The sequence below is a fragment of the Protopterus annectens genome, chromosome 2.part0 (assembly GCF_019279795.1).
Source record: "Protopterus annectens isolate FY-2018-M chromosome 2.part0, PAN1.0, whole genome shotgun sequence".
Lineage (NCBI taxonomy): Eukaryota > Metazoa > Chordata > Ceratodontiformes > Protopteridae > Protopterus > Protopterus annectens.
In genome coordinates this window covers 1,239,987,111-1,240,002,279 of record NC_056728.1, presented here as the reverse complement: position 1 = coordinate 1,240,002,279, position 15,169 = coordinate 1,239,987,111, and the positions used below count along the sequence as shown (strand labels likewise).

Sequence of the window (15,169 nt, the reverse complement as noted above, 5' to 3'; positions counted from 1 at the left end):
TAAGTCATGAGAATGTTACCAAACTCTGGTAGCAAATAATTTCATTAAAACCAGGATGTGTGATGTTTGCTGAAAACCGTGCCTTAAAGCAATAAGTAAATAAAAAGGAAAACAATTACAGCCCAAGTGATTCTCAAACAGTAGAAACATAAAGAAGTAAAAGCTAAGTCCTTCAAGCAGAGTAAAAACTGATAAAAAATATCAGAAGTAAGAAAGATAAAGCAGGCAGGTGAACATAAGGGTGGTGAAATAGACTAGAGATTAGAAGAGGAAGTAATAGTACAGTGACAAGACAGTTCACTAGTAAACATAGACAAAATTAGGCAGAGGTCAGAGGTACATATTTTTCCACGCCTTCTCAGTGGTTGTCATGTGTACTTAAACTTTAGGGTCAGCTATGGGGGGAGGATGAGATTCTTGTGGGATACATCGGCCTGACTACAGGAAACAAACCTCAAAGAAAAGAAAGATCAAAATATTGATATTTTAAGCATTATCTGTAAATGCTGAACAATACTAATAATGTACGCAAATCAAGGATTATGTCAGGAATACAGAGGTCAAACAGGAAACTCAGAAGCTCAATTTGACACTGCAGATGCAAAGATTTCCAACTGATTACCATCAGTCAAAGATCAAAGGAATTTAATTAAATAATGTCAGTAACATTAAAAAAAAAAGTAATTTACAAAATAACTAATATGCACTCAAATAAAAATGCAATCATAGTAAGTTTATATGATAAGTATCTCCGAATAAAGGTCATCTCTAATCCTTAACAGGCACATAGTCTGAAGAGTACTGACTTAAAATTACAGAGTCTAAATCAGATGATGTTTAAGATTCCATGCCAGGAGATTCATGTAAAAAAGGGATCCGAAATGTAATTTCTACACTTAATATTCCAGGAAATTCAACTGATCAGCACCTAATCTGTGCAGCAAGGGAATGGTGTTTCACACCTTAGTATATCTTGTCCTAAATTTACTTTGCATTTGAAAGATAAAACCTCAGGCTCAGAGGCAAATTAATGCATGCTGCTGCAGAATAAAAGCTTATTTAAAATTCTGCCTTTTATTAGAATTTACTAAAATTGATAAACTAGTTAAATAATTGTTCTCAGTTTCCTAGCAAAAGCAGTGCAAAAGTAAATTGAAGTTCATTCCCAAGACAGAGAAGTAGCAAGTAAAGCTCAGCCAGATATTTATCAAAATATTACTTCATAAGGAATCAAGATGTAATGTCTGTGTCAGCGGGACAGCTGTCAGATGAAAAACTAAGTGTAAGACTCACCAACTCTTTCTGGTATCAAAAACACCATTGAGGTTCCAGCTAAATATAACCTTTGTTAATTTGCTACAATAATTGGGAAGATTGTATACATATGGAGAAGCATGTGGGATCTCCTCACATGGAAGAGTTGAGGAAATCTTTTATTTGAAATTTATCAGTTAACAAATGCTATGATAGAAGGTGTCCTTCCAAGCCAATTTCAATGTATATTACTTAAAAAAGTGTGCATTTGACAGTCAGTGTACGGAAGGTAGAACAGCAGCAGGAGACAAAAATTATAATCATAAAAAAGTGTCACAACAGCTACTTATGTGGTTAAAACTACTGTGCAACGAGCATGTGGACTAAACTTCTGCAGATGTGTTTTAGGAGGATTATTTAAGCATGAGCAGACTACAATGACAGGTTAGTGTGTAGTTACTCCATTTCTTATTACACGTTGGAAGGGGGTAGTTTGCTTATGTGAAATTACCGGGTGTTGCTTGGGAAGGTTATGGCAGGGTGCAATAGGTCCTCTCACGAAGAATAACAAGAAGTAATAAGAATAAACATTATGCATTTACCATAATGATGGATCTGTAAAAGAAAGTTTAACTCATAGAACTAAGTACATAGGCTTTAAAAATGCTCTGCAAACCAAACTATCCCAGGCTAAGTGCCTTCTTCTATCCCATAATATACTGTCTAGAACTGATAATAACTATGTTAAGATAGAAGTAATATAAGACACCCAAGATCTTCTTAGAAAAAATGGGTGAAGATGGAGGTGAGCAGGGTTATTACAAAGGATGGAGAGATTCTTACAGGCCTGTTGTTATAGTAAAGGCATTACTATTGTATTTGATAAGAATGGATCCATTTTTTCTGACTCAAGTTAGAACCTCTGGCTCACACTATTTGGTGGACCCTAAGGATAGTAAACCCTTAATAATAGTTGCCCCAGGAAAAGATCTGACTTGTAATACTTTGCAAATGTATTTAGCTAAGACTAGACAGCTGCTGCACAAATGCCATTAAAAGACATATTTCTGGAAAAGGCTACCAAGGTGGCTAAATCTCTAGTAAATGTGGCCTCAATGACTTGAGCCAACTGATTTTCATCCTTAAGGTAACACAGTTTAACAACGGTAAGTTAAGATAGCTTGTTGCACAGAGATCTGAAACAAAGAGAGGCAAAAATATTGGAATCTTTGTATATTAAATTGGTTCTGTTCATATAAAATCCCAATTAGCAATGAACATCCATACAGTATAGGAAGCCCTTCCCAGCAGAGCTGTAGCTAGTTATTCTGGTATATATTGCTGTCCCCCAAATCTGGTACCCCCCACTCAAATAAAAAGACATTTTTTTCGCAAGCAGTTGCTTCTGTTTATGGCACACATGGAGAATGGAGCACTAACGCATGCCTTACACCTGTATACTATTATTTAAATTAGCACCTTCATATTTTTGTTTCATCTACTTGCCGCAATTATGTTCAATTAGCTCATATTTTAACTGTTTTTCCAACTTTTATTTAATGTATTTTATATTTCACCTATTCAGTAAAGTGTTTTGAGATATAGCACTACAATAAAAGTTGAGATGGATGCCATTCTTGATTGAAACAGCAACGTTCTATTTGCTATGACTATCAGGCAACTGACTTACAAGTGCATTTCATCAGAAGCTTCTCTTTGAAATTCCAAACTAACAGGACAATAAAGAGACTTAAGAAAGTGTAATCATGTAAAAATGTTACATAATACAAGATAAAAATCTATGGGCTGGATTAATAAAGATGCTCTTCAGCTACACTAAACTGACCAATGTGGCTTGGTCAGGTATCACAATGAAGAGAATCTTAGATTCAGGGACATATATACGTACAAATATTTCAACCACGGGTGATATTGCCCTTCTAGCCTACCAGTATACCAAAACCATTGCTCCCATAATATGTGTCCAGGCCGTTCTCAAAAAATACCTAAACTAGCATTTGCTTTAATGTAATTTGGTAGTGAAAAACTAAAACTTGAATTTAACCATACACCTAGGTCCTAAAAGGAATTTTCAGTTTCAATAACTGTACTGTATTAAATATTCACCTTTCAATTTATGTCTCCCAAATCTCATATACTTAGTTTTTGATGTATATATCAGTGTTTTATTCTTCTGTGCCCAAATTGTCAATTTAATCAAGTTCTTTTGCAGACAAGTCCTCTCTGTAACACGTAATCACTTTGCCCCTTTTCAAGTCATCTCCATACAGACTGCAGAGCACCTAAGATGAAAAAAAAACAGATCTGAAAGATACAATCTAAACAAGTACGGACCTAAGAAAGAGCTCTGTGGAACACCTTGACTGTAACCTTGAATTTTACCTGTACAGTTACTGTATTATACTTGCCATATCCTATTTGTAAGCCATGCAGCTACCCAGGCTATCAAGAGTAAATCAATACCTAGTTGCTCTAATTCATTGATCAGTGTTTTGTGTATGGCCCTATCAAATGCAGAAGTTAAATCTATATAAATAAAATAGCAGAATTTTTCTTTTATACCTGTTATTATATTGTTATAGAATAACATGTTACAGGTGGTAATAGATCTTTTTTCAACTTATGCATGCTGATACATGGTTTCAATTTCCAACCTTTCCAATCCTGACAATAATTATTTATTAACTGTTTATCATTTATTTACTCACATGTGATTACCAGGAAAGCCCAAATGGGTAGAAGCCTATTTTCAGCAGAGGTCTGGGGGAAAAGCTCCAAATTAGTACAATACTATTTAAGAACAACAATTTTACAATCTTCAAAAATAAAACAAAAACTTCTGCAGTTTATATAATAATACCAAATTAGGCATAATATAAAAACATCGATTAAGTTATGGTGGTACAGCAGTTAGTGTTGTTACATTACAGCAAGAGGTTCTCCGGTTTGATTCTCATTTGGAGCACATTCTGTGCGGAGTCTGCATGTCCTCCCTGTGTTTAAGTGAGTTTTCAAGACATGCAAGTAGGTGCATGTGCATATGTGTGTGCCTTCTGTGAAGGTTGGGTGCTGGGCTGGCAACTCGACATCATAAAAACACCACTGCCAATCGATCTGTGAACCAGTGATCCACTATGGCAATCCCTAACTGGGAAAAGCCGAAAGACATTGCTATAAAGACACTGATTAAGAATCTATGCAAGTTATATGACAATCACTTAATATTTACATAAATTTTAGACAGTTTGCAGAGAAATTAAAGGTATGTTAGTCAAATACAAACAGGAATTGCAATTTGAAGTGAGGGAAAAACATGCTTATGGTATATTCAAAGAGAAATTCAGGAAAATAATTTGATAGAGGTAAGGAAGTAATTGAAAAAGGGAGAATAAGGAGGTTTAAGGAATGAAAAATAACTTATTCACATATAGGGATATAGTCACCTTGATTTTGAGCAGTAAGAGACAGATTTTAGCTAGGAAGTCTTTCAGAGTGGTTTTGAAAAATGGAAGAGAGGGCATTGACCTGATGGGTGAAGGAAAGGAGTTCCAGTTATCCAATATAACCTTCTCCATTATTTTCCATAACATGAAAGTAAACTTATGGGCCTGTGTGAATCTCGATTTGTCCAACTTCCCTTTCGCTTAAAGAAAGGTATAACAAGTGCATGTCTCCAATCATAATGGATCTCTCTCTCTCTCTCTCTCTATATATATATATATATATATATATATATATCTATATATATATCTATATATATATATATATATGTATATATATATAGATATATATCTATATATATATATATATATATATATATATATATATATATATATATATATATATATATATATATATATATATATATATATATATAGATATAGATATATATATATATAGATATAGATATATATATATATATAGATAGATACAGACACACACACACACACGCACACACACACACACACATATATATATATATATATATATATATATATATATATATATGGATTCACTTCAGAAGCTCGAATTACCAAAATCTCGAACTGCAAATAACCGAAACCAAAAGATCGAGTTTCGGAAACTCGAACTTCTGAAGCGAAACTAACAAATAAAAAAAAAAAACACAAACCTCGCTGTGCCCCCCCACATCCCCCCTACTTAAATATACCAACTCCAAGATCGCGCTACAGTGGGGAGATGGGAAATCTCCCGTCTTGCGCTGTATGTGGAAGCGCAAAACGGGAGATTTCTCATTTCCTTTCAACACTGCAAAGCAAATAAAACATTACGTACACACAGAGTGTACAACAATACTTGCCTCTGTGTGCACGTAACATATTAAGGTAATTAAACTCTTATTTTTGAACACTACACATATTCGATTTACTGAAATCTCGATCATATGGTCTCGACCATATGAAATTCGAGATTTCAGTCATTAGATTATGTGAAGTGTTTCTATATATATATATATATATATATATATATATATTTATATATATTTATATATATATGCATACATATATAAATTTTACATATATAGATATACAAAAGATTCATAAAGATCTGCATGAACCACCTATGAGACCATTGGTGGATGGCAGGGGGTCACCATTATATGTTTGCGCCAAAGTAATAGATGTTACACTACAGAAAATAGTTACTCAAGAAAAACAAATCTGCAAAGATTCCTGGTCTTTCCTGGGTGAGATCAACAAACTGAAATTTGAAAGCGACTCTAATTTTTTAACAGTGGATGTAAAGGACTTGTACACATGTATCCCTCATGACACTGTTATTGAATGGGTTACACTCATGATGTACAAACACCAACTTCCAAAAAAGGAAATTTACTTAGTGTCTGAACTTTTAGACCACGTCCTTTCTTATAATTTTTTCATGTTTGAGTCTCTATTCTATAAACAGAAAATAGGAATAGCTATGGGCTCACCGTGTGGAGCTAGCGTAGCTAACCTAGTAATGGCCTTTTGGGAATCTGATTTGGTCTTTAAATCTAATTTATACAAGAAATCAGTTGTTTTCTATACTCGATTTCTGGACGACATCTTTATGTTGATTAGAGGCAATGACCAAACTGCATCCAATATAGTTGACTTTCTTAATGAGTCTACTGACTTCCTTGAGTTTACACACACCTTCGACCATCTTGCTATTCCCTATTTGGATATTATGTTATCTAAAAGCTTGGACTTAAATTGCTATGTTTCAAGAATTTATCGTAAAAAAACATATTCCAATTCTTTCCTTCACTTTTCAAGTTGTCACCCACTTCACCAAAAGAAGGCTGTTATCAAAGGGCAACTGGTCAGAGCGGCCCGGATTGTAACTCTCAATAAAGAGTTTGATGACGAATGTTTGTTTCTAAAATAAACTTTTTTGAAGAGAGAGTACCCGGTTGAGCTCATTGACGAAATTATAGCCGAGGTCAAATTTAAAAGGGAAACTAACCATTTTAGGCCTTTATTGTCTATACATAGTTCAAGCCCTCAAAGCCTATTGGACAACTTGGAGAGAGAATGTATTGATCAGGTTTATTTGAAACACAATATTGTTGGTTTAAAGGACGCTGAAATTGGCCACTTGTCCGACCATAGTTTAAACACCGAGACAAACCTTGAAAGTCCATTTAATATTTTCAAGATTGATAGAAATAGAGTTGTGTCATTTACCACCACATATACCAAACTGAGTCCTGAATGTATTAACATCTTGAACAAAAATTGGAATTTGATGAAAAATAACACATCTTTAATAAATAAATTAGGTCATAAACCTAGTGTCACATTTAGGCGTGGTTTGAATTTCAAGGACTCTTTGAGATTTCAGTCTGACTCGCAGAGAAAGTCAACAGGGATATTTAAATGTGAGTCATGTAGTATGTGCAAACATGTTTTGGTTAGTAGTGCATTTACTTTGGATAATGTACTATATAAATTAAGTGACAAATTTAATTGTAATTCTAAAGGAATAATTTATCTGGCTAAATGTTCACTATGTGCCGCCTTCTATGTGGGCAAAACCGAGCGTAGGCTCAGAGACAGGGTGTATGAACACATCTATGCTGTTACCCACCAGAAGGCGGACAATGCATTAGCCAAACATATTATGTGTTTCCCTGACCATACATTTAAATTCCTGATTATTGATGGACTAAAAATCAATCCTAGGGGGGGCCCTTATTCGTTAAAATTGCTGGAACTTGAATTAAAATGGCAAATTAAATTGAATGCTAGCAACTACCCAGGTCTCAACGAAGCTTTATCAATAGGTGTTTTATTAAAGTTAAGAAGCTTGGTGAGATAATTAAAAGCAAGATTAAATTTAATTATTTTTATATACATTATATTACATAAACAATTTAAAAATAATTTGAATAAATTTAATAAATACAATTAATTATTCATGAACTGGTTTGTTTCTATGAAGTTTCTTGGAATTTTATGAGAAACATACTTGGATCTTTTGTCTTTATGCATATTGTTGAATTTGTGTATTTCTTTGGTTATTCTACTTGGTTTTATATATTTTTTTGACAATTTCTAACTTAATCAAGTTATGAATTTCATATCTATTTTATTTCATTTTATTTTTAATATTTACTATTAGAGGTATCTAGTGATTTCTTGGTTTAATTGAATAAATTAATATATGCCTGTATTTTTAGGGGTTTAAATGAAGTCTTTTGATAAAATGGGCGGAAGTTACTATTATTTCCATAGAGACCCATTGTTTCAATGTCACGGTGCATCTTTTTTAGTAACATATTCTTAGCAACATATCCTTAGTAACATACCCTTAAGTTTAAAGATTTTAGATTTTTAGTATGATTAGGTAATTACTTAATTAATTAAATGATTGCTTAATTTTGGCGCCTTTTATTATATAAAAGGAATGTGATGTATTTGTGTTTTGTATTCTGAAGAAGGCTGTCTTATTGTGAGCCGAAAAGCGCTTTAATTAAACTACTCTGTGTTCCTGTGCTGACTGGTCGTGGATCTTATTTCCTTGTTTTAGATATACATATATATATATATATATATATATATATATATATATATATATATACGGGTCTACCTGATAACACTAACACGCTAAAACACCGACAACAAAATCACCGACACCACAAAACCGAAAGTTCAGAAACACAAAACTTCACATGCCCGACAAACCACAATCCTGAAAATCAACCAATAAAACAAATCCCCTGTCCAAAAAGCACACACACAACACAAGCACACCAAAAACCTTACAAACCTACACTAAACCTTACATACACAACTGTCTATGCACTAACCTTAACCCAAACCCTAAGGTCCACCACTATCGCACACTCACCTGACCCGCGCCCTAACCCTAACTCACTTAATCCGCCCCTAACCCTACAGTCCATCACTATTGCACACTTACCTTAACATGGTGTTCACAGCATTGGGATTTTCAACTGTTGATTATCTCCATTGTCGATCTTCCGGTGTCAGTGTTCTCATCGTCGGCATTGTGGACTTTCGGCATAATCAGGTAGACCCATATATATATATATATATATATATATATATATATATATGTGTGGGTCCACTTTGTAATTTCAGAATACTGAAATCCCGAATTTCAGTATTCTGAAACCACAAAGCCGAAAACCCAACCAAAACATACAAACTCGAAAACACACAACCGCAAAATTCAAAATCCCGCACTGGCTACACATACAGCACACACATAAACATACACAAAACTCCCCACCACGATCAAACAAACTAATCTAAACTACATATAAGCAGGGGCTTGCCCCCCTGCACCCACCATGTGGGGGGCTTTGCCTCCACACCCCCTACTTATATATTCTAACTCTGAGATCACACAAACAGTAACACAAATGAAAATCACACACATGCACACACACACACGTCTTACAGTCCCTCAAACACACACATCAGTCACAACACACACTTACACACATTAAACCCCTAACCAATATACTAACACAGACAAACTTACCAAAATAAAACCTAAACATCCACATTCCGTACCACCGGAAGCCCAAATTCGAAATATCGGTACTTTGGTATTTTGAATTTCGCACTTCTGCTGGTTTCGGAAATGTGAGGGTTCGACTTTGTAAGTTCAACATATTGAAATTCAGGATTTCAGTATTTCGAAATGACAAAGTGGACCCATATATATATATATATATATATATATACACACACACACACACATATATATATATATATATATATATATATATATATATATATATATACATATGTATATATATAGAGAGAGATGTAGATATAAATATATATATATATATATATATATATATATATATATATATATATATACATATATATTTCAAAACTTTCCCCATTCTTTCTACAGTTTTTCCACTGAACACATATCTCAATTAGTTTTAAATAGTAAGTATTTTGCTTCCATATAATCCATTATTAGTCTTTTGTGCATTAGTTTAGATTTCAGTTTGACACAATTATCAACCAAGAAATAAACTTTTATAACCCCAAGATCACTGCATATCAACTGCAGCAAAAGTTGACATGAAGTAACAGAAATTTCTTCAGGAACAAACAATCTGTAGTATGTTCCATTCCCTCATGCATTTACAACTGAAACCACTGTTGTTTCTGAATGTCCATTGTAAATAATTTCCTTACTAATGTCATTGAATCAATATTGTTTCAGTCTGTTTCTAGTAAATATAACTTCACAGTCACTATTATTCTTCCTTCCTGTGTTTCATGCAAGAACTATGTGAATATGTCTAGGTCATCAGCACTTAACTTTGGTGGCCTATACATTCCAACAACTGTTACATGTTCTAGGGCTGTCTTTATCATCACAGTTGTATAATCTGCAGTATTGGTATTATCACTGAACATGTAATAATCACAGGTCTCATAACAATCTTTAATGCCTATCACAATACCTCTACCTGATTTTTTGTTAGAATGTTTGTTACATTAAAAACATTTATACCTTGACAGAACTAGTTTCCAGTCACTGTTCGTTAACCCTGTTTCACAAACAACGTCAATCTTATGGGAATATAACACATTTTCCAATAAAAAACCTATTATTAATGCTTCTAGCATTAATAATCATTAGAGATGCATCAAATGCTGTTATTTGTGAATTGTTAAAATTTTGACCTGGCAAAATTCCTGCCTTTTGTTTGTGAAATATTGCAAAATATCTGCTTCAAAAATTCTCTTCACTGATGTTGATAAATTCATCCTGTCTAAACACATGTATGCCCGAAATTGGATTTGGATGCTCTATATATTACCAGTTTTAAAATTGGACATTTTTTTCATGTAGGTATTTAGCCAGACAAAATTGTTTCATTCACGGTGACCTGATAAAGCTGTACAGAGAAATAACTCATTAGCATCCCTCATAACTGAACAATGGGCTGCCAGACCTAACCATGCTTGTGTTCTCCCCACAGGCCCACACATAGTATGATGCACTACAGATATGTATGGAGGAAATGACATCATTCCTCTTTGTTTTAGTAGTTTTTGGCCAAGTTTATGTAAACCATTGCATGAATTAGTGTACACAGGTTGTGTGTCATATTCCCTAGGGGGATATTAGTCAATGACAAATACTAGGCTAACCTAGAGTCATTTCAGGTGCAGAGGTGTATACATGTAACTATTGCAACTGTACAGCCCTCACTGCCAGCCTCCAGATCAATCTCCTTATTCTTACAGCAAATGAGAAATGTTTTAATGTAAAAGGAAGCTTCTTTTCTGTAGCTCAGTCTCTTTACAGAATTTTTTTTTGTGGGATGGATTTGGGTGTGGGTTATCCATGGCCAATTAACACCTGCCTGTATTTTCTTTTAGAAACAGAACCCAGTTCTGGTAGCTTATCTGGCAGCTTTTTAACCAATGCATCATATATATTTTTTTGCTATACTTAAAACTATTCCTTTATCAATTGAGAACGTGTGGTTTAGATGTACAAATCATAAATAAAACAACCTGGTGATTAAGATAATTGGACAACAGGCAGCAATCTTAAAACTGGGTTATACTAACACCTACAGCATGTTTGAGCTGTCCATATACTGCAGCTCTTTCAATTTTGTTTAGACTGTACCATCATCATCATGGGCTTGCATGGCCCTTGTCCAAACTCCAATGGTCATTTGGTTTCCATAGCTGAAGATTACAATGATCCCCACATACACCTTCTATACAGCAAAAATTTACTTATTTAAATGGATATGTATTTTACCTAACAGATGGGGACATATTTAAGTTGTCAAATGGCATTATGCTCACATTGCATACTATCTATCTACAGTGTACACACTGCATTTCCTCTTGGATGGTTTTATCTCTGCTGAGTCTTAACAAATGTACTGTAGCTGTACAGCACTGATTCTGTAGCCTGTGAGTATTTGTGAGTGCCATTAATATTATTTGTAAGGATGTTTTTCAGTTGACCTTACAACACTAGTACTGAACTTAATGTCCAAATAACCTTGTATTTGAAAAAAAAAATATTCAAACTCTAGACCAATTTTCCTCTGCTACTTGAGCATTGCACTGGTCATGTCTATAACTGTGACAGTGTGAGCATTCTGGCAATACAAATAATTTATTTTTTGCCTCCCATTTGTTACCCCATTGATGAAATCTGCTACTGATAAGAACTTTAGTGCATGATCTGAACTGTTTCCTGGCTACTTCTCCCACCACACCACTCAACTGTCCAGATTTTCTCAGAACATCCAGATTTTTGCCTCAGATTTTTCATCTGTTCCTCAAAAAATGTGTGGTTTTCTGGCAAATTGCTAAGGATTTAATTCAGTAAATAATTACATAAATTTGAGTTTCATACTTCATATCCTTCAGAAAATGCATGCTAACACAAAGCCTTACAGTCTACCAATGTGCTAAGTTTATAATAGAAATGTACAAAATATGTCCCTATTTTGGGGCCTTTATCCTTCCATTATTTTAGGCTTTATGCAGGTTTCTTGCACTAAAAGGTTGAAAAGTGTGTCCCCTACAGATGCTTATCATTTCATTTTAGTGGTGGTGGTGTTACATTTATACTGATCATTTCCTGCCCCAGTGATGCTCTATAATGTTCACCAATGACACCTCTTAGAAGTTATTCTGTGTGATAGCTCCTGTTTATTCTATTTAAAGAAATGTCATTATTTTTTGTACACACTGATCTTTCTTTAGAGTTTATTTACATTTTTCTTATAGTGTACATCTACTATTTATTGGAGAACAAATATGAAAAAGATAAACCGGTCCTTATTTGCTAAGCACGTCATTCACTGGTTCTGGATATAGCAAACTTAATGCTGTTAACCATACAGGTAAACTTAAGAAACTGTTTAAAGACTGGAGAATGTTTGTTTATATCATGTATATTATATCTGTGGAATTTGTGTCATTATATTATCTCATATACTTTTCTTTGTATTGCAATATGTCATACACTATGCTTTTCGTTGTTGTTTTTGGTGGTTGAGCATTTTGTACAAAAATATTTGCTAAAAATGACATTAGAAAAATATGTAGCAATCTTTATGTACTCAAGGGTTGAAATGAGTAAGAAAAAAAAAACTAGCTAGTTCCTTATCTGCAGCAGGTGAGGTAGGCCATGGTAGAAACAATGACCTAAGAGATTTTCACACTAGCTACATTGCTAAGAAGGTGGGCAGGGAATTTAGGAAAAATTAACATGACATCATAGCAGGGCCAGCTGGCATGAACAAGTGAAGGTTGCTAATGAGAATCATCTTGTAGTTCTGCATTTGGTTCATTCAGTTAGTCTCAGCCTACAAACTGCATGACTTTGGCCAAGTTATGTAATAAGACCAAAAAAGTCACAGAATACTAACAATTTGTTATGTATTGTTATCCGATTCCTAAAATGTCATATACGTGAAATCTTTGATTGCTAATGTTTCCCTGTGTTGCCTGTTGCTTTGCCATAGTGGCTGTTTAACTTTGCATCTGAAGGTGGGTGACAAAAGGAAAACACAACTTTTTTATTTTTACTTCTTTCTTTTCTCAGAGTTTGTGCAATCTTGAAGCTAGTATATTTAGAGATGAGGAGAATGGGGAACATATTTAGAGAGTGGGGGTGTGGGCAAACAGCCCCAATACTGCTGGGATGCAAGACAACTCGATGCTGTCTGATGTTTTTTATGCAATGTTTTATTTTACAAAATGTTGTGCTTGCATTATTGTGAGTTTGAAATGTCTCGGTTATGATGCTTTGATGCCATTAAGTGAAACTCTTATTTCATTACAGACTTTGTTGCTGCCTCTGCAAAGGGGTGCATGTACCTTGTGGCTCTATCTCAGTTAACAAATATATTACAAAAACAGAAACTCTGAAACTTGGGCTGGTTCTTGTATTTAACACTGAGAGTTTTAAAAAGTTAAAAATGGCAAAAGCATTTAGTAATCTGAAATGTTTGCAGCTGACACGACCAAATTATAATGCTCACTCCTTGCACTTATTTTACCATGCTTGTTAGGGAATTTCTTGAAGATGTCTTTTGCCACAAAGTCTCCTTGAGTCACTATATTCCTAAGCACACATATGAACCAAGGCAAAGTAGTAATCAGTATAATTGCACCATGGCTGGCTGTGGTCCCAGTTTTGAAATCTTTAGCCACTCCATGTAATGGGACACACACATTAAAAAAAGTAAAGGCAATTCATATGCAGTTATTCACAGTGAAACCATTTTTCGTTTGGCACGTGAAAACATTTTGTTTAGATCACACTTACTGTTTATTAGAAGGAAAACAGCTGGGACTAGGCTCTTCAGTTTTCTGCTAAGCGAGAAACGCCAATGAAAAATTAAGTTCCAGGGAGTACATACTGCGCATAAATGAACAATTTATAGCACCCTAATGGGAAATTCAAATCAAACCGGCAATAAATTATTGATACCAAGAAACAACCGAAGCACTCCAGTAATGCACGTCTCCAATCTTTCTGCATCTCGCTATTTTTTTTTTCTGGTTTCTCTTAGAAAGATTCCTTTTACAGTTTTTACACAACCAAAGCAAGAAATCACTGCATAAATAACTAAATGTGTTTTACCACAGACTTACCTTGCTCGCACCGTTGGGACAAGACCACAGCCTCACCCATCCTGTGCTGTCTACTGAAGTATTTTTCCGAGGCAGAAATGACTTACGTCTACTTTCTATGCTGAGTTGCTTTTGGTGACCGTGAATGGCAATTGTGACAGTAGCACTCACCCAGGGATACAGCAGTACCGTAGCCGCCCAACCGAAATTAGTCCGGAATTCCTCTCGCGTCATCATCAGGTGTAAACGCCCAGCAGTAAGTGACATGTCCGCGTCCACGCTCGAGACAAAGGTGAGCAGGTTTGTCTTATGTGACAGGGTGACGATTAAGGTAAGTAGCGTTTTCTGCAGCGAATATGGTCAGAAAAGTCGGAGGAATCCCACAAGTCTGAAATCGTGTATGACTTCATGACTGAGAATACGTCTATGGCTAACGAATTACAAAGGGCTGCGAACTTGAGTGAGAAGTTGGCAGGTCATCTTTTCAAAGAGTGTAGTTTCAAAGTGTACCGCTGACTGTTATTTAGGATTAGAAGAAGTTAAAACTACCGGGTATGTATGCATATCGGTTCCATTTCTGATTCTTTCCTTAAATTCATAGGTTCATACTAGGCTATCTGCCATAGGGCATTTATAAGCCTAGCCAGAGTGTGTTTGGCTTTCGCCACCCATTTTAAATGAATTTTGCTATGCCCTTTTTCGAGGTTAGTATACTGTGCCTCTGTCTAACAGTGACACAGAAGTGATACCCGGGGTAAACCTACGAT

General features: G+C 34.7%; 1 protein-coding gene across 1 annotated transcript in view; it reads right to left on the bottom strand.

Moving 5' to 3' along the window:
• The window catches only part of NIPAL1 (NIPA like domain containing 1), a 683,348-nt gene extending 668,542 nt beyond the window's left edge, over window positions 1–14,806 (bottom strand). Inside the window, exon 1 of the mRNA XM_044061412.1 lies at window positions 14,424–14,806. Coding sequence (XP_043917347.1) covers window positions 14,424–14,463 — 40 coding nt within the window. The 5' untranslated portion in view covers window positions 14,464–14,806. The remainder of the gene's footprint in view (window positions 1–14,423) is intronic.
• Between the last annotated feature and the right edge of the window lie 363 nt (window positions 14,807–15,169).